Genomic DNA, 19,811 nt, shown 5'->3' with positions numbered 1-19,811 from the left:
GAATTAAGTTACTTAAAGAGATTGAAAGCTGGGCACATGTGATAGCTCAAAGATAATCAATTGCCTTGTATGTCACAAGACCTGAGTTTGGATCCTCAAAATCCATTCAAACATGGTGATGAAGCCTGTTTTTTTTAAACCTAGTACCCCTACTATGACATGAGAGGTGGTGACAGGAGATTGCCTACAAGCTTAGGACCTGCCAATGTGCCATACACAGGGATGTACAAGAAGGAGATTGTCTCAAACAAGGTAGAAATCAAGGTTCAACACCTGATATTATCATCTGTCTTTAGCATAAGAACACCTACATTTTCACATTTGCATGCACTTCATCATAAACACTAATACATACATGCATAAAAAGAAAAGCTAGAAGCCAAGTGAAATGATGTGTCACACATATGTAATGCAAAAATTAAGAAGGCAGGCGAGCCTGGGCTACCAAGTGAGTTCCAGGAAAGGCGCAAAGCTACACAGAGAAACCCTGTCTTGAAAAACAAAACAAAACAAAACAAAACAAAAAACCAGAAGGGAGAGCCCAAAGACCAGGGATTCAACGTAATTTTCAATTACATAATGAATTTCGTGTCAACTTGGGATACAACAGATCCTGTCTCAAAACCAAAAAAACCAAAAGCATGTTAGTGAGTGCACCAAAAATAAGCTAATAAGAAATATTGATAATAATTAATAGCAGTTCTGCTTTGGAAAATTGTCTTAAAAGGTAATTTGGGGACATGAATTACAAAGTGTATTCCCAACAAGGCTGTAGTTGGAAGATTTCGTGTGTCCTGACCTGCTGGTGATAGGGACACATCTCTCCCACTTGCATCCCCCCCAAGTAAATACACAGAAGCTTATATTAATTATAACTGCAAGGTCATGGCTCAAACTTTTTGCTAGCTATTTTTTATATCTTAAATTATCCCATAACTATTAATTTGTGTATCTCCACATGTTCTGTGGCTTTAACTGCATAACTGTGGCTCACTGGCATCTCTTCTCTCATTCTTCCTGTCTCTCTCTTTTAATTTCTACCCTGCCTCTAAACTGCCTTGTTATAGGTCAAATGGCTTTATTTATCAACTAATCAAGCAACACATATTCACAAAATACAGAATGACACTTCCTCACCATTTCCCCTTTTCTGTCTAAACAAAAGGAAGGTTTTAACTTAACATATTAAAATTACAAATAACAAAATAGTTATCAAGCAATAATTACAGTTACAATATCTAATCTATTTGTATTTTGTAAAATTAAAGAAAATATTCTATCTGTCCTATATGTGTGAGTCTAAGGTTTCATATGTAATTTAACTTTTATCATAACCAAGGGAAATTATAATTAGAACTATCTAGTCTTCAACTACATCAAAGACCCCAGAAGGATATATTACTTAAGTAAGCAAGAAATACATTGTACGCAACTTCCAAAAATCTAGAATGACAGAGAGAGCTGGCTACCTGAACAGTTACATGCAACATTGTTGCATCCTTAATTAGTCTATAGGCCTAGTGTCTCTCAGTTGCTTCTCTCTGTGTCCTGTGGAATGTCTGGCAGTCTCATCTGTTAAGTAGGTACCTGAAGAACCATCTTATCTTGCAAAATTCAGTGGTCACCTTTTATGGGTCCTGCATGTCCACTTAATTCAACATATTTATTGTCAAGCAATCAAGGCAAGGGCAATTTTTTGTCCGTTGGCTAACTTTTGCAACAAAGAAAGCAAACTTCATAATGAGTTTCTTCAAGGCCCATTATCTTCTCTGAAGTAGACTGGTGCTGCCAGGAGCAGACATGTCTCAATGTCCAGAAAGTCAAAGTTCTTAAAATATTTTAAATTCCATATTCTTTAGGTCTTTGAACTGTTTGAAGATTACGTACATAATTGAAATATATCTATGTATATCTAGACAACTTAACTAACATGACTACAAGTTTGATTATCTTAGATGATTAACTATGAATATGTATTTCTTAATGATACATTACAACTTTAAATGAGTTGCACAAAAAAAATAATTCCAAAAAGAGTATAAATATACATACAGCACAAAAAAATTAACTTTAAATTTGTATCAATAAACTAAAATCCATAGCAATGTAAAACATTTTTAAATAATAATCTACCCTTTCATCTTGTCATATCTATAACATTCTCTTTTCCTCTTGAGAAAGAAATTGTATTTATAATCCACCTGCTTTAAACAAAAATAAACATTTATAAACAATATTTTGGGAATTTAGGAGTAGCTTCTCATACTACCCCTGCTGATTGAGGGTGCTGGTAATCTTAGGGGAATCCTGAGAAAATGTGAGATAATGTTCAAGTCCTGGGAAGCCTGGTTATAACCATTCTTGACAGGTACCACCTGTTAAGGTTCAGGATGTCTGGCTTGATCAAATCTGAACCTTCTTAATCTGGAACAAATCCATAGCCTCTGGCTTTCTGTGGAAAAAAACGCAGAGCCTCCTTTCCAAAGCAACATATCCTTAGATCCAAATTTTTAAGTCAAAATACCTTTAAAATACATATATTGGTTTAACAAAGCAGCCCTTATAATCAAATGTCTTTCTACAGTTAAAAATCTCAATGACAACATAATCCAGACTCTGTGTATGATTTCCATCTTTATGTGGCTCATTTTTATATTACTTTTACTGTCTCTTTAAAGACTTTACTCTTTAAAACCTATTTTATATAACTCTCTATATTCCTTTTCCTCTCTCTTCTAAGCCTATATATATTTTTACACACACTATAAACTCTTTAGGGTTTATCCCATTTGAATCTGTCTCATTGTGAGTCTATTGCTTTAAACTGCAGTGGCTAGTACTGAAGTGACAGTCTTGGGTGCTGACTCTGCCCACCTCAGCTTTTCAACATGGTGGAGATAATTCACCATTGTCTCTAGCAGCCATGATGTCCACTGACTCCAGGAGGCTGTGGGTCTGTGCTTCCACCCAGAAATGTGTAGCCCAAAGCCTCTTCCTTTTTTTCTTTTGTCCATACCATCAAAAGCTAAATCCAAAATGCAGCATGGGGATGCTTCTCTATACTCTGGAGGGAATCTGCCATGCTCAAGCCCACATGCCACAAACCTGCCATACTCAAGCCCTCAGGCTGCAGCTGGCCTGACAGACACACTAGGAAGCTGTTTTTAGCTCCCTTTTAGAATCCTTTTTTTTAAACTTTCTCAAGTTTTGGGTGGAAATTCTTGCCCCATGTTGGGCACTAAATGTAGCTTGAGCTTTCCTGTGTCCTGCCTGGCCCACAGCCACCCAGAACCAATTTAAACACACAGAGGCTTATATTAATTATAACTGCAAGCTTTTTTCATTGTAGCTTTTATATCTTAAATTAGCCAATAAATATTAATCTATGTATCTTTAAATTTATTATATGTTACACTTTAATTGATAAGTATCAAATTATGAGACCTAGTGGCTGTATCCAACAACAAACAACCACAAAATTTTAGTGTTAGTGGTAAGTAATATTCAATAACAAGTCAAGTACATTCTTGCCACCTGGACAACTTCCTGAGGAAGTCTGAAAGCTCCAGTTACAAATATGTAAAGCATGGCATCTCATAATATGACAGAAAGGAAGATTACCATCAATAAAGCAACCTGTTGAGTGAAATCAAAAGAAGGTATGTATCAAGGTTATATGACCACATTAATAATTACATGAATGACCAGAGTGAGGTACATAAGTAAACTGGTAGAGAAAGAGGTGTGGGGGAAGAGGAGAGAGAGAGAGCAGGAAAAGTAGAAAGAGACTGGGGATTTTAAACATGTATATTTGGAGAAAATACAAATCTCTAGAAACTTGTGGATAAAGAAATAAATTTTCAATGGTTTATTGTATTTTTATTTTTGTATGTTTATATGTTCTTATGTGAGTACAAGTCTGTGTGTGTGTGTGTCTACAGAGCTGAGAGTGTTGGTTTCCTCTGAAGCTAGAGTTACAGGAAGTAGTGAGCCACTCTGTGAGGGCTCTGGGAAACAAAGCACCTTCTTCTAAAAAGCATTAAGTTCTTTTGGCCAGAGCCTTCTGTCAAACTCCTATGATAATATAATTTTAAAGAATAAGCTATACTGTAAAATGAAAAGTATAAAGTAGCACAAAATGATCTCCACAACAAATACATTGTAAATGAATTAAATAGTGATACAAAAAGGAATGGTGTGGTAATGATATGACAATGGGTAAAATGCTTATCATGTAAACCTGATGACCAGACCTCAGTCTCTATAAACCATATAAATTAGAAATGGACAACTGACTCCACAAGGTTTTTCTCAGGTTCTTCCAAATGTTCTGTGAGATGTGGGTACCACACAGACACTTATGCACACATGTACACTAGATCACAATAAATAAGAAAATTTTAAAAGAAAAATATATCATGGTGTGAAGGCAAGGTGAAAGATGTGGGACAATCCAATAAGAACAAAGATAATATAGGAAGAAGGTATGAGTGGGAATTCCAAGATATCTATCACTCTATGGGAAAAAATCTAAGAGGTGTTACATTAAAATTATCTACTGATAACTTTTTTTTTAATTTTTATTTTGCAATACAATTCAGTTCTACATATCAGCCACAGATTCCCTTGTTCTCCCCCCTCCCCCCCCTCACCTTCCCCCCAGCCCGCCCCCCCATTCCAATCTCCTCCAGGGCAAAGCCTTCCCCACAGACTGAGATCAACCTGGTGGACTCAGTCCAGGTGGGTCCAGTCCCCTCCTCCCAGGCCGAGCCAAGGGACCCTGCATAGGCCCCAGGTTTCAAACAGCCGACTCAAGCTGTCTTCAGTTGTGTCCCCAGTGAGGTGCCAACTAGGTTTCTATTGGTAGTCAAAACCCACATTCCCACAGAAGATAATAATCATGGTTAAATTGAATGGGTCACCAATAAAGAGATGTGAAAGTTATAAAGGAGAACTGTAGGGAATGGGGGTTACTAAAGGTGAGAGGGAGATAACAGAGGGCAAAGGGTTTCAATAAGCAGAACATAATTTATACATCTTTGTAATTTCTTAAGAACAAATTCAATAATAAATTCATACAAAAGCACAAACAATTGCACATAATCAAAGCAACTTTGGAAAAAGATAGGACCTTATTTCAAGTTATGCTACAGAGATAGAGAAATGAAAACAGCAAAGCACTGACACCAAACAAACATGTGGATTAATTGAAATGAAAACCAAGACATAAGTTCACACAACTGCAGGCACTGTATTTTTGACAAAATATCAAAAACATGCATTGGAAGTAAGATCTTGGTATCTTTAGTACATGGCTTTTTAGAAACTAGATTGCTATGTGTAGAAGAATGAATTTCAATCTTAATCTTTCATCACACACACACACAGACACACACACACACACACACACACACACACACACACGTACACCAGTTGTAAATGTATCAAGACCCTCAACAGAAGATACAAAACTATGACACAGTTGAGGAAAATACAGGAAGTGCACTTTGAGAGGTAATCACAGGTAAGGACTTTCTAAATGCTACTCATCTCACTCAGAAAATAAGGCAAGTACTCAACAAGTGGGATCCCTTGAAATCAAAAGATTTCTATCCACTAAAAGAAATAATTAATCATGTGAAGATTCAGGTAATACAATGGAAGAAATCTTTGCAAGTTATATGCTTCCAGAAAATGTGTATCTAGTATCTAAAAAGAATTAAAGATAATAAAATATTCAATATAAAGAAAGAAATGGATCAAAATCAAAAATTCCTTGATTAGCTATCAAGAAAATACAAATAAAAACTAAAAACAACTTAGGAGTCTATCTTATCTATGTCAGAATGGCCACGATTATTTAAAAAAATTATGCCAGAGCTGTAACATAGAGAAAATGCATCTCAGAAATGACAACAAAAAAGACAAAAAAAGGAAAAAAAAAACAAATAAATGTTTGAAGTGTATGTTGAAAATGTTTGAAAAGAAAAGATAATTTAAATACAAAGGAATGAGAAAGAAGTAGATGCAAGTAATGGACAGGAGTGTTGAAAGAGTATATAGTCAAATGTTATTCTTGTTCTAAATTTCTCATGGATTTGGGGGTTTTGTGGTCCAAAATTGGGTGAAATATAAGCAATACTGAAATTATAACATTTAATATGATGTTTCCCAGCTTCTCTTTTGGATACCAATTCTAACTGTACATAAATTCAGTATTGTATAGACTTTGAGTTTCAATAATTTTGGTGAATCTGGTTTTTATTTATGTACAAGTTGCTTTATAATAAAATTTAGTTTTTAATTTTTTTAATTTTCAGAAAAATTGTGGGGAAAGAAAAACACTGTTGGGACTGAAAACTGCATAGCCATTATTTAAATCACTGTGGGAATCATTAACAAAGATGAAAACAAAAATTCATATGACCCAGCTATCAAATCTTAGGTATTTACTCAAACTAGGTAGGTATATACTACTATAGACTTAGATATATACAACTGCATAGGCACTTGAACAGTTGTGCTAATTGCAGCTCTATTCACAATAGCTACAGAACAGGTTTAGCCTAGATGCTCATCAATTGAAAATAGATGAGGGCCGGGCGGTGGTGGCACATGCCTTTAATCCCAGCACTCTGGAGGTAGAGGCAGGAGGATCTCTGTGAGTTCGAGGCCAGCCTGGTCTACTGAGCGAGATCCAGGAAAGGCGCAAAGCTACACAGAGAAACCCTGTCTTGGGAAAAAAAAGAAAGAAAATAGATGAGATTGTGATATGTACACACAATAAAATTTCATTCCACTTTAAAGATGAAATTAGGAAATTCTCAGTAAAATAGTTGCAACTGGAAAATATACTTAATGAGGTAACACAAGCACAGATAGACAAACACTGCATCTTTTCTCTCATACTTGGATCCTAGACACATTATTAGCATGTTTACCTTGATGTGTAAATAAAGGAGAGGAAGGTAGAAAAGAACCATTAGAAGAGAAGCAAGAAAAAAAGAGACCTTAAGGAGAGAGAAGTACCAGGACACATATGGTATCAATATGAATGAGGGAATATGAGAGTGATTGTGTGGATGCAAAAATGGGGTGGGTAAATAAGGGATAGAATTAACCAAAACCAAGAATATATGAAAATGCCATATACAAACTCATTAGTTTGTAAGCTCATTTAAAAATATATTACAGAGTTTAAATCAAGGCAGCTTTCATGAGCAGATACTACTGCTCCCAGAAGTTATTGGTTATAAAATAAAAACTGCATTGCTATTATTGGGATGCCTCCCTAGGAGTTGTTGCCTAAAATGGGCCTGAGGATCCAAATAATATAGACAATTGTCATTATTGTCAGTTGCCCACAAAAACTGGTTGGTAAGACCCTATTTATTTATTTATTTATTTATTTATTTATTTATTTATTTATTTATTTTTGCTTTCGAGACAGGGTTTCTCTGTCTAATTTTGGTGCCTGTTCTGGATCTTGCTCTGTAGACCAGGCTGGCCTTGAACTCACAGAGATCCACCTGGCTCTGCTTCCCTGGTGCTGGGATTAAAGATGTGCACCACTACTGCCCAGCTAAGACCCTATTCCTAAAACCAGTCTTGTCACACAACATAAGGAAAGAAAACTGGTAATGAGCTGAAATATGCCTTTCTGCTGAATAGCCTTCATTGTAACAAAAGGTTTATGTACGATTCTAGTGGGAGTGTCTTGTCAATAATATTACACTCATCTATGGACACTGATATCTATATTTTAAACATCCATACAACATACACCCACTGGTGCAATAACTGCAATTGTGGTATCAGAGTAACCAATCATTTTCTGATTAAGAAGACTTCACATCTGATACAGTAAGCATGGTCAAGTATCCATGATGGGGAGGGAATAGGTCCTAGTGTTGTTGCTATCACTGTTGTTCTGTTAACCACAAGGTACAACATCTTCATTAGTACTACAAAGACTAGCTACTCCAAATATTGCCAGGATGGTTAGTCATAGGTCAAGCTGTAGCTGTGCCATTAGGCAGTGGCTTATGAGAACAGGAAGACTTCACAATTAGGTTTGTAATGGTAATGATCCTTGGATCAACAGGTGGTAGAGTGTAGAGGAATAAGACGGAGCTAAGAGAAAATTACAGAATATACTAAAGGCTAGAGTTGTAACCAAGTTAGATAACATAAATGACTTGGGGATTGAAGCCCAGAATTAAATAAACAGAATATAGAAGTGAGTGCTTGTAGTTCTAGAACTCATGAGGTAGAGGGAGGAGGAGCAGATCTTCAAGGTAATCCCTATCTCTATTGAGAATTCAAGGCCATCCTAAGCTATATCAAACCTTGTCTTCATAAATGTAACTGAGCCTCCCTCAACCCCTATATTTAACAGGACACTCACCATTTCCTTTGAGAAACCATTCAAAGTAAGTTCCTAGTGACTCTGGATTATCGATAAGTTTTGTGTTATGAAAGAAAAAATAAGCAGACACAAGAGCATCTCTGGGATTTCTGATGATATAGATCACCTTAAATGGAAAAACATGTAAATGAAGGTCAATATAGTCATAAACCGATTTTATCTGGCATAGTTTATATGAAAAGTCAATCAAATATCAGTGAGGTTTCTAAAAATTTTTATCATTTTTATTTGAACAAAATATGAACAGAAGTGCAAAATATCTATATTTATCAGAATCTTCTTTTATAATTTTGATTTACAAAAATGAAATAGCAAAATGACTGTGTTCACTAATTCTGTAAAAAAAACCAACAGCAACTAGAAAAAAACAAGATTGATTCAATACTTGTAAAGATCAATTATCTTACAGTGTAAAAGATTATCCATCCACTGTGAAAGAATGTCTTATACACATGGAATAATGCATACTATGTTAAATATATCTGAAAAATGACAAACTAATTGATTTCTGTAAGTGTAACTATAAAAGAAAACTCTCAAAAGAATCATGATGCAGAGTTTAATGCTAACATTTCATTGCAAAATGGTGAACACAAAGACCCATGAGCACTAAAAAATGCTGATACAGAAAGAAATAGACTTCCCCAGGGAAAAGCATAGCAATTGGTTATGCCATACCAGTTTCTTAGCCTTGAAAACATACATACAAGTAACATTGTACATACTGAGCAGATTGTACCAAGGTACTTAGGAATATGTAGATACATATATAGATGTAACAAAAATCATGAAAAAAACACAAATTTGAAAGAGAGAAAAGAGAGTTATGATGGTAAGCCTGGAGAGAGGAAGAGAAAGGGGGAATAATGTATTTAATTATAGTACAATCTCAAAAACAGAAGAAAAAATTTCAAAAAATATAGTATTAATTAATTAATGAAATTAATATTTTGTCCCAATGCTCATTGTGACATTATTATATAATTCATCTTTTAGGCCTTAATTTCTCCAGACAAAATTTTTCCAAATCCTGATAAGACACACATATATAGCTTTACGATCACAACTTCATTGTGATACTTTCAAGAGAGATTGTTTTCTACATTTGTCTTTGTGTTTAAGCATAAATACTTATAGTTTCTAAGGTGTGGGGACGTCCACAAAACTTTCTTATTAACAGTGAGCAATGATGTGTCAGAACCTGGATATTTCTGATTCCTTTAGGAGATCCCCTATCAGTGATGTCAGTGATTTTTGTGGCTACTGATTTTAATAGACAGCTAGACACAGCAAGACACAATGGATACAGGTAAACCATGATTGTTGAACAATCTCTCAAATTACAGCATTAGTGCCTATTCCGGCTGCTTTCCCTATGAGCAACTCTGCTTGGGTGATTCACCCATTAGGTATGGGCTGTATGTAGAATCAATTTTAGCTGAATGACTTTGATGACAACAAAACAGTAATATCCACTGTACACTAGAGTTTGAACTCTACTTGACATGTATGTATAGTCCCTGAATGCCCTAATGTGATAATACACTTTTTCACATTGTATCTGCCCAGCATCACTGAGAGGTGGTTGATATCATGGTACTCTGATATAGTCTGAGGAGGGGACAGATTAGCATCACCTAGTATGTGAGAATCCCAACTTCCCTCTCCAAATCTACACAGAATGAATTTCAGGCAGAGGTCCACGGCCCAATGCAGAAGAATAATTTCAATGAGCATTTGGCCAAAGATTTCTCAACCACTGGACACTTACCTTGGCCTTGGATCTGAAGAAAGACTTGGGGAAAAGATGGAAAGGGAGGTGGGAAGTCATGAGGCGTGGTCCTTCCTTATTGATTAATGTTAGATATCCGTCTTGAAACTCTATCCAGGGCGAGCGTTCCCAGAAAGGCACAGATTGGATCCATTTGGGATTTCCCTTGGTCTGAATCAAGCAGACAGTCTCAGTCAGCCAGTTAGTTCCTGAACAAGAAGGAAAAGTTATTGTCACTCATTTCAAGAGCACTTCTGAAAAGCCTTAAACAATATACAACCATACAGTTTACAATGTAGCTGTTTCCAAGCACAAAAGCATGTGGTATTTGCAATATCCACATCGTGTAAGTACAAAATATATTCTTCCAGAAGATTCAAAATACGTCACCAAACAAAACTGAGAATCTCAGCAAACCCCACCTGCCTATTGAACATTCCCTCCAGTCAAGAACCGTTCTGTTTCGGTGAATTCACCTATTCCAGATATTTGTCAGGTATGCAGTCATGGTATCTGTCCTTGAGACTGAAACATTTTATTTAATACAATGTCATTAAGATGCATCCATCCTGCACTGTATGTATTGGTAGTGCTTCTCCTTAGCTTAAATAAATTTCCTGTGTCTATTTACCATACACACATGTATTTGTGATTATATGCTCATTTGTCAATGAGTGTTTCTCTAGCATTATTCTCTGGGCTATTATCTGAATCCTTTTCCTGCAGTCCACTGCCCTTAGATTCTCCATGTTATTGCCCTTTGATGTTGGCAACCTAATACTTTTTTTTAATTTTATAATTTAATTTAATTTTACATATCAGCCATGGATTCCCTTCTTTTCCCCCCTCCCATCCCCCCGCGGCACCTTTCCCCCAGCACACCCCCCCCCATTCCCATCTCCTCCAGGGCAAAGACTTCCCTGAGGACTGAGATCAACCTTGTAGATTCAGTCCAGGCAGGTCCAGTCCCCTCCTCCCAGGCTGAGCCAAGTGTCCCTGTATAAGCTCGAGGTTCCAAGCAGCCAGCTCATGCACTAAGGACAGGTCCAGGTCCCACTGCCTGGGGGCCTTCCAAACAGTTCAAGCTAATCAACTGTCTCACTTATCCAGAGGGGCTGATCCAGTTGGGGGCTCCTCAGCTATTGGTTCATAGTTCATGTGTTTCCATTCGTTTGGCTATTTGTCCCTGTGCTTTATCCAACCTTGGTCTTAACAACAATTGGACTCCTGGAGCTCCACCTGGGGCCTGGTCGTGGATCTCGGCATCCGGTTCTGTAAGTCATTGGATGGGGTTTCTAGCACGACAATTAGGGTGTTTGGCCATCCTATCACCAGAGTAGGTCAGTTCAGGCTGTCTCTCGACCATTGCCAGTAGTCTATTGTGGGGGTATCTTTGTGGATTTCTGTGGGCCTCTCTAGCACTTTGCTTCTTCCTATTCTCATGTGGTCTTCATTTATCATGGTCTTTTATTCCTAAATTTTTTTTTTTTTGTTTTTTGAGACAACGTTTCTCTGTGTAGCTTTGTGCCTTTCCTGGAACTCACTTGGTAGCCCAGGCTGGCCTTGAACTCACAGAGATCCGCCAGCCTCTGCCTCCCGAGTGCTGGGATTAAAGGTGTGCGCCACCACCACCTGGCGCAACCTAATACTTAACCGGCTTCTGCCATCCACCACACTCCTCCCCCAATGACCATGATGCCTATTTTTTTTCCTTGAGTTTTGAGACTCTCGTCTACGTGAAGAAGGTCCATGGTAATTCTTCTACCTGACCTTGTCCTCTCCTCCACATATTCTTACATTCATGCCTTTTTTCTTGATGCTATTTTATCTGTTTATTCTCATCATTATCTCTCTTCCACACAGAGAAAAACCAATACCAGAATCTGCTTTAGGAAACACTGTCATTGCTCCTCTGACTACATTGATTAGGTTAGACTTTTTCCTCTGAGTGGAAATGCTCTCAGATACAGCTCTCCAAGCCCACAAACCATGGAACACATGAGATATATAAAGCATTCCATTCACCACCTAAATAAAGGATGATTAAAGCCCAAAACTTCCACAGACAGTTCAGGATCATTCTCAGTGATGTTCCTTACCTGATTTAGGATAACTCACTATGACCGTGTCTTCATCTCTGATCACAAACTTATCACGGCTTCCTTCAATAATTTCTCTTTTATGCGCTATAGCAGCGAAAGGTATTCCTTCAAACCAAAAGTAGGCTGACATCCCAAAACCTCTGTCTTGATGCTGTGAGAATTCCAGCATTGACCACTTGTTCAGCTTAAAGCAAATGCTGAGAGGTAAAATTTATAGTGCAGGCAAAAAAATCATTAACATCCCAAAGTTTGTACTGAAATGAGCTGCTGATAGGAATAAACACAGATTGTATTTATCAGTCAAAGGTTGCTGTATTAAGCAACTGTGAACTTATTCAGAGATGATCTAGAGAATTGTGAACCTGAGGTTATGACCCCAAACCAGAAACTCAATAACAAGTACTTAGACATTAAAATAAGGCTTAGTTTAAAATACTTTCTAATACAATTAAGTATTCACAATGGTTTCAAATGTGCAAAAAATTTACAGAGACCATAAAAATTTTGCCCTGAAAAAAAGTTGTCATGTACAATCATTTTTTAAAGTAGGGATTGTTTTTGATAAATATAGTGCCTTCACTGCACCTCAGCCTCGATTTTTCCCCTCCATTGCCTTCCTCCCTTTCCCATATTCATGATCCTTTCCTTAATTTTCAATGCTATGTTTATATGATCACACATTTACATAACATATAGAGTCCATTTAGTTCTGTTTGTATGTGAATGTGTCCTTAGATGAGCACTTGGGATTGAACAACCAATATGGGATTTCCCCTCCTGAGGCAGTTGAATCTACCTTTATTGACCTGTTTTTTGTTGTTGTTTTTTATCTAGGGATAAGACAATGTAAAATTTCCTCTATCATTATTTGCATAACTGGTGCCATTGTGGTGGTTCATTTGGGTAAGTATACTGGTGAGAGATCAAAGATGTATTGCTCTGTAATGGCTGTAGGATAAATCCTATCAACAGATATCCTTAAGCTCTGTGTTTTTCGCAAGCCTTAGGTAGATGGGATTCATTGTAAAAAAAAAGTTTTGAAACTTTGTGGGTTTGGTCCTGGTTTTTGGCACCAAAATATAAGTAAGTTTTGCAACTCTGTGGGTTTGGTTCCAGGTCTTGGCACCAAAACATGAATTTTGCAGGTCTGGGGGAAAGGTATCTTTACTATTTAGAGAGTCAGGTGACACCTTGAGCTGCTAGGACAGCCCTGACAGCAGGAGCTGCAATGAGAAAGCTCAGCCCTAGAGGGTGAGGTATCTGGGATACCTCAAGCTGCTAGGACAGCTCAGCCCTGGAGGCATCCCAGATACCTTGACTTGCTTAGGACAGATCAGCCCTGGAGGGGAAGGTCTCCCAGATACCTTGAGCTGCTAGGACAGCTCTGAGGGCTGGATCTGAATGAGACAGCTCAGCCCTGGAAGGGAAGGTATTCTGACTTCTCAGGAGAGCCAGGCCTGGAGCTTCTAGGACAGCTCAGCATGAAAGGGTGAATTAAGATCTTCACACCTAAAACGCTTTTGAGAAAGGAGTTTATTTGAGAAAGAGGAGTCCAGTAGAGTGGCTGCCTCTAACAGGGTTGAGAGAATAGCCCACAACTGAACATGCAGGGTGCTCTATATAGAATATCTTGGGGGTGGAGTCAACCAAAGATTGGTTAGATTTTTCTGCTCAGGGATTGGTTAGTTTTATGGGTTAGGGGCAGAGTTAGCCTTGATCTCAGAGCCAAACTGTGTTTTTATTTTACTGGCCTTTCTTAGCTTTTTGACACTAATTCTAAGGCTAGGGCATATTTCTTTCACTGACTCTGATTCTAGGGACCAAGAGTGTTTCTTTGGTAATGGTTTCAGACTCAGGGCATGTTTCTTAGGTTCTGGGTTTGGGGAGAGTTTTTCTTTCTCTGGCTCAGTTCCCAGACCCAGGCTGTGTTTCTTTCCCTGGTTCTGGGCTCCAGGATCAGGTTGGGTTACTTTAACCAGCCCCTTTTCCCATATTCACTGCAGATGTGTCAACTGGAGTTGGGTACCTTACAGTGGATTATTTGTGGAACTTTGTGATAGTCTCCATATGTTGCAAAAAGTAGTTTCTTTGATGAGGCGTGAGAACTATATTTATCTGTGTGTATAAAGATAGGTATTTAGAAAACAGCTGGAAAGTATGCTGGTTAGTTAAACTGGCAGCAGCAGGTTCACCTCTTGGATCTATGCCCTCTCCATGCCTAACTGGTTGTCTATGTTTACAGTACCAGACAGGGCTCACCTCTTGTTGAGTGTGCTTTAAGTCCAATTAGACAGCCCTTGAAACCTCTGGATAGGTCTAGTGATTGATCCTTTCCCTTTGCAGCTTTTCACTTTTGAAAGCCACTTTTCAGGAAAGAGGTTCCAGGTCAGGTTCAGTTCAATTCCCCAAACATCTGTGTCTGAAGTGCATCGAGACTTTAGCAAAAGAATTAAGTTTTCAAATTCTGAGACAATCAAGGGCAACATTAGCTGATAGTGTTTTAGAAGTCTCATGGATTACCCTGACCAACAACTTAAAGGGAGGTTTCTCATGCATGGTACTTGGATATATATATATATATATATATATATATATATATATATATATATATATATATATATATATATATATTCCATGGCACTTGGGGTAATATGATCACTATTAATGGCATAAATTTTTTAAAAATACATGGTAATACATGCATATTATATGTGATTTTAGGTAAATATGGAATAATAAGATCATCTCTGTCTTTTTAAACATGCTTAGTAGTATGTATCCCTCCTTCCACTCTGTCAATCTGTATTGTACTCTGTGACCCTTCATCAGTTAAAGCTCCCATCTATTTATTCCATATCTCCCTTTGTAGTACCTGCATGCTGTTCTAGTATTGAGAGATGCTTTACCAATTGATCCCATTTTGCTTTCTTGGTTCTGCAGTTGCTTGAGGTAATAAACTTGCATCTACAGGTTCAAAGTCAGAAAGCACAAATAAGAGAGAACATTTAATATCTGTGTCTGTGTCTGTATTATCACATTCAGTATAATATTTTCTACTTAAACACATTTACATGAAAATTTCATTAATTCATTTTTCTCCATTCCTGAATAGGTATACCATTGTATACATGTATCATGTTTTCATTAGTAGTTCATTGGTTGAAAGACATTTAAGTTGTTTTACTTTCTTATCTATTGTGAACATGGCCAAGAAAGTATTTGTGAAATAGAATATCAAGTTCTTTAAACAATTCCAAGGAGATTTGGGCCTTGTGATAAATTTTCCACACTGATTTCCAGAGTGGCTCAACTAATCTCTAGTGTTTCCTATCCCACTAAAAGTGCATGAGGGTTCCCCTTTGCCTACACCTTCTCCAGCATTTATTCTCATAAGCATTTGTTGTTTATGGGTTTTGGAATGATAGTCATTCTTGCTGAGTAAGATGAAATCTCAAAGTAGTTTCAATTATCATTTTCTAATGTTTAAATATGTTGACCAATTTAAAAGATATTTCTTAGCCATAGACATATTAATTTCTTCTCTTGAGAACTTTCTGGTCAGAGATGTCTCCAAGATTTAAATAGATCATCTCTTTCATGTGACACTTCTGTATTCCTTAATTTTTTCTTATAATTTTATTTAAAATTTTTGCATGTAATATATTTTGATCATAGTTTACACCATACTGCAAAGCCTTTCAGATTATACACAATTGATTTTATTCCTCTCTCAGTAAATCAAAAACAAATAAAAGTACAGACAAACAAAAAATGAAACCAAACAAAATTAAAATGATATACTTGCCTAGACACACCAGATGGAGTCTGTTTTGTGTTGGCCCTATTCACCTGAGTGAGGGCTGACATAGAATATGGCTGACACACCCAATGACACTCCATTGGAGATAACTTAATTTCCCTTTCTAGAACGTATCAATTGCATATTGGTTCTTGGTTAGGAGTGAGAATTTCTGTCCAAATGTCTTTTTCTGTGCTGAAATTTTTGTCTCATATAACATGTGTAACTTGTGCATGCTGTTAGTCTGTATGAGATTCTGTATGCACTAGCCTTCTTGTGTCTGGAATGTTCTGTAAACTTGAATTTATCCAATAATTCTGGCTCTTACAATCTATCCATCTCCTGTTCTTCATGGAACCCAGTGCCATGAATAGATGAGCTTTATGTAGATATCTGGTTTGGAATGGTTGATTCAAGTTTCTCACTTTCTGCACTTTGTCCAGTTGTGATCTCTGTGTTAATTAAAATCTACAGCAAAATGTAGCTTCTCTGATGACAGTGGTGTGATGCCCTGATCTATGGGTATAGCAATATATCATCAGGACTAATTTTATTGCTGTTTCACTTAGCATAATAATAGTTATAGATTTTTCCATAAGTCCAGGAACAATCTAGGATCAGGTTTGGGCCTCATTATCACTGTCAGATGTGGATTCCATCTGATGGAATTGGATTTAAATCCAGTAAAAATGGTGTTTACTATTCCCATAATATTTTTTTCCATTAAACTACCAATAAATCTGGAAGTTAGGTTGTGGGATGTTCTGTATGGCAAATGTGTTGCTAATTAGTCAATAAATAAAACACTAATTGGCCCTTGGCTAGGCAGGAAGTGTAGGCGGGACAAGGAGGAGAATAAAGCCGGGAAGTGGAAGGCTGAGTCAGAGAGACACTGCCAGCCGCCATGATGACAAACAGCATGTGAAGATGCCGGTAAGCCACGAGCCATGTGGCAAGGTATAGGTTTATAGAAATGGATTAATTTAAGCTGTAAGAAAAGTTAGCAAGAAGCCTGCCACGGCCATACAGTTTGTAACCAATATAAGTCTCTGTGTTTACTTGGTTGGGTCTGAGTGGCTGTGGGACTGGCAGGTGAGAGAGATTTGCCCTGACCATGGACCAGGCAGGAAAACTCTAGCAACAGTATGTCACTTGTATAGGTCACAGGATTTGTAGATATATGATATTTATGATTGTTTTTCTCCTCCTGTAGTGTGCACAGTACCTTCTAGTACTGTTAATGATAATCAGTAGAGATGAAGCTTCTTGTTAGATATCAACTCAGTTTCTCCATGGTGAATAATATAAGTTATGTTCTGTCTTCAGGAATAGGACCTTATCATCAGGTTGTGGAAGTTAACCAATAACATTGACAACAGCCTATAATATTTGGGGGTGTCTATGGGACGCTTTTTTGCCAACCATTCAAAAGATGAAAACCAATTCCTGATACTATAGGTTTTACTTGACAGCATATAAATTCTAGTTGGGACATGATCATTCCTATATGTCATAATAAAATTTGAATCATTTTATTTACTTTAGAAAGCATCTGAATTAGTGGGTTTTCATATGGCTTTTCAAAATATATATTTAGTATCAATTTTAGGAAACACTAGCCCCCACAAGTTGATTAAAATTTGATCTTGCCTATTATTTTGATATCGCACAGGATTTTAGTTTGGAGAAATATTGAAACTAACATTATAGAGTATATGCCATGACAAAAAGTGTCATTTTGAATACTTTCTAACTAATTATAATTATCTGATATGAAATTGTGGTGGTTTGAAAGAAAATGACCAACAAATGGAGTGGTAATATTAAGAGATATGACTTTGTTGAAGTAGGATTGCCTTTGTTGGAGGAAGTGTGACATTGTTGGGGTGGGCTTTGTGGTTTGGCAAATGCTCAAGCTACTTCCAGTGATTCAGAGCACATTCTGTTGCCATTGTATAAGATGTGAGGATTCACGATTCAGTATTGTATCTGTCTTCTTGCTGCATTTCATGCCACCCAAGGATAATGGGATAACCCTCTGAAGTGTAAACTAACCACCCATTAAATATATTCCTTTATAGGAGTTGCTGAAGTCATATTGTATCTTCATAGCAATAGAAACCTATCTAAGAAACAAGTCTTAATTGTGATGGGTGAAGAAACAAGATATTAGGCCTGTGAGAAGTAAATATTCCATTGATTTTGTGGAAAATCTTCTCACTTATAAGAAGACCATAATATGGGAGAAGCACAATGTAGATCAGTTGTTAAGAGTACTTGTCATTCTTCCAGAGAACACAGATTCCATTCTTGTCACCCATATGTCACTCTCAACCATCTGTAACTGCAGTTCCAGGGAATCCAATAATCTCTCCTGGCTTCAACAGGCACTCAAAATACATGAGGTACACAGATAACCATGCAAGTAAAACACTCAAAAATAAAAGTAAAATAAACTTGAAACATCTTTTTAAAATAAGAAATGAAATTAGAATTTTGACAAAATTTTACTATGGATTTTCTGTGCTTATTTAATCATATTCATAATATTATATTTGTCAATCAGGGAAGAGTGTATTGCTGGAGAGTGTCATCCCAGTTCATGTTGTTCATTTTAGGTGCTTCCTTTAAGTCTTAAATATTTACTGTAATTAATTTCACTTCCTTTTTCAGGACTGGTCCCAGTATAGTTTAATCTATTGTTAAGAGTATTATTTTCTTATTTATTTCAAAATGTTCATTGTTATTTTAAAAGGTCATGGATCTTGTGCCATGCTGTCTTGTGGAAAGTAGTGATACGGTCTAAGTGTTTTCTGGAGGAGTCCATAGAATCTGTGATATGCGGGACCATTTTCTTTCAAACCACCACAACTTGGTGTCAGATGATAACAATTTGTTAGAAAGGAATTCAAAATGATACTCTGTTGTTATAAGATGTATTCTGTAGTGTTACTTTCCATTATTTCCTCAAACTGAAATTTTGAAGGGGAATCATCTGATTATTTTTCTACTCATATTCTTTTATATATTTCTGTTCTTTTTGTCAAAATCTTGAGTAGTGTATAAAATATAATCAATTATATATATATAAATATTTAAAAATATACACACATAAACAGGCATTCACACATGTATTGTTATACATCCATGCATTAAAATATAAATCAAATATTGTTAAAACATTGGCCAATCAAGCTGTAATCATGGAGCAGAACAATAAAATGCAGCAATTTCTTCCATGAAAGATCTATGAAAAACCTCAGTATAAGGAATGTCTCTGAGTGAAATCACTAGGCATCTTTTCAGGACCTTCCCATCCCAGAGCACAAAGCCCCCACCCAAGAATCACCAGCCGTGGTGACAGTCAGAGTTCTTTGTTAATATGCTAGTATAGAGTCTTAAAGCCATCCCATCTATGTTGACAATACATGTAACATATGTGGCCTCTGAACATGAATGACTACGAGCAGGCACTGAAAAAGAATCTTTCATTTTGCACTGTTGAGGGAGCCACCAATCTGAAAAGACAGCAGGTTAACAGCTTAATGCCTGCTGTTAATCATATCATCAGCCAGCTAACCTTCCCGATGAGTGGAGGATAATGGCCATTCCACAGATCAAGTTGTCAGTGGTCTGTCAGCATATTTCTGATGTCTGTTTCTCTCTTTATCATTACAGGGATTATTCTTTCTTTCTCTAGATGTCTGAGTT

The 19,811-nt window shown here is 36.8% G+C and overlaps 1 protein-coding gene across 2 annotated transcripts in view; it reads right to left on the bottom strand.

The window, feature by feature from the left end:
• LOC131901569 (sulfotransferase 2A1-like) overlaps positions 1–12,551 on the bottom strand; it is a 30,508-nt gene extending 17,957 nt beyond the window's left edge. For both annotated transcript variants that reach the window (XM_059252683.1, XM_059252684.1), the window contains exons 1-3: positions 12,299–12,551; positions 10,200–10,408; positions 8,408–8,534 (exon numbers count right to left, since the gene is read on the bottom strand). In XM_059252683.1, the coding sequence (XP_059108666.1) occupies positions 8,408–8,534; positions 10,200–10,408; positions 12,299–12,470 (508 nt within the window). In that variant the 5' untranslated portion in view covers positions 12,471–12,551. The remainder of the gene's footprint in view (positions 1–8,407; positions 8,535–10,199; positions 10,409–12,298) is intronic.
• Positions 12,552–19,811: the final 7,260 nt, after the last annotated feature.

The sequence above is a fragment of the Peromyscus eremicus genome, unplaced genomic scaffold (genome assembly GCF_949786415.1).
Source record: "Peromyscus eremicus unplaced genomic scaffold, PerEre_H2_v1 PerEre#2#unplaced_112, whole genome shotgun sequence".
Classification (NCBI taxonomy): domain Eukaryota; kingdom Metazoa; phylum Chordata; class Mammalia; order Rodentia; family Cricetidae; genus Peromyscus; species Peromyscus eremicus.
The sequence above is the reverse complement of the archived record's forward strand: the minus strand, read 5'-3'. Positions and strand labels throughout refer to the sequence as shown.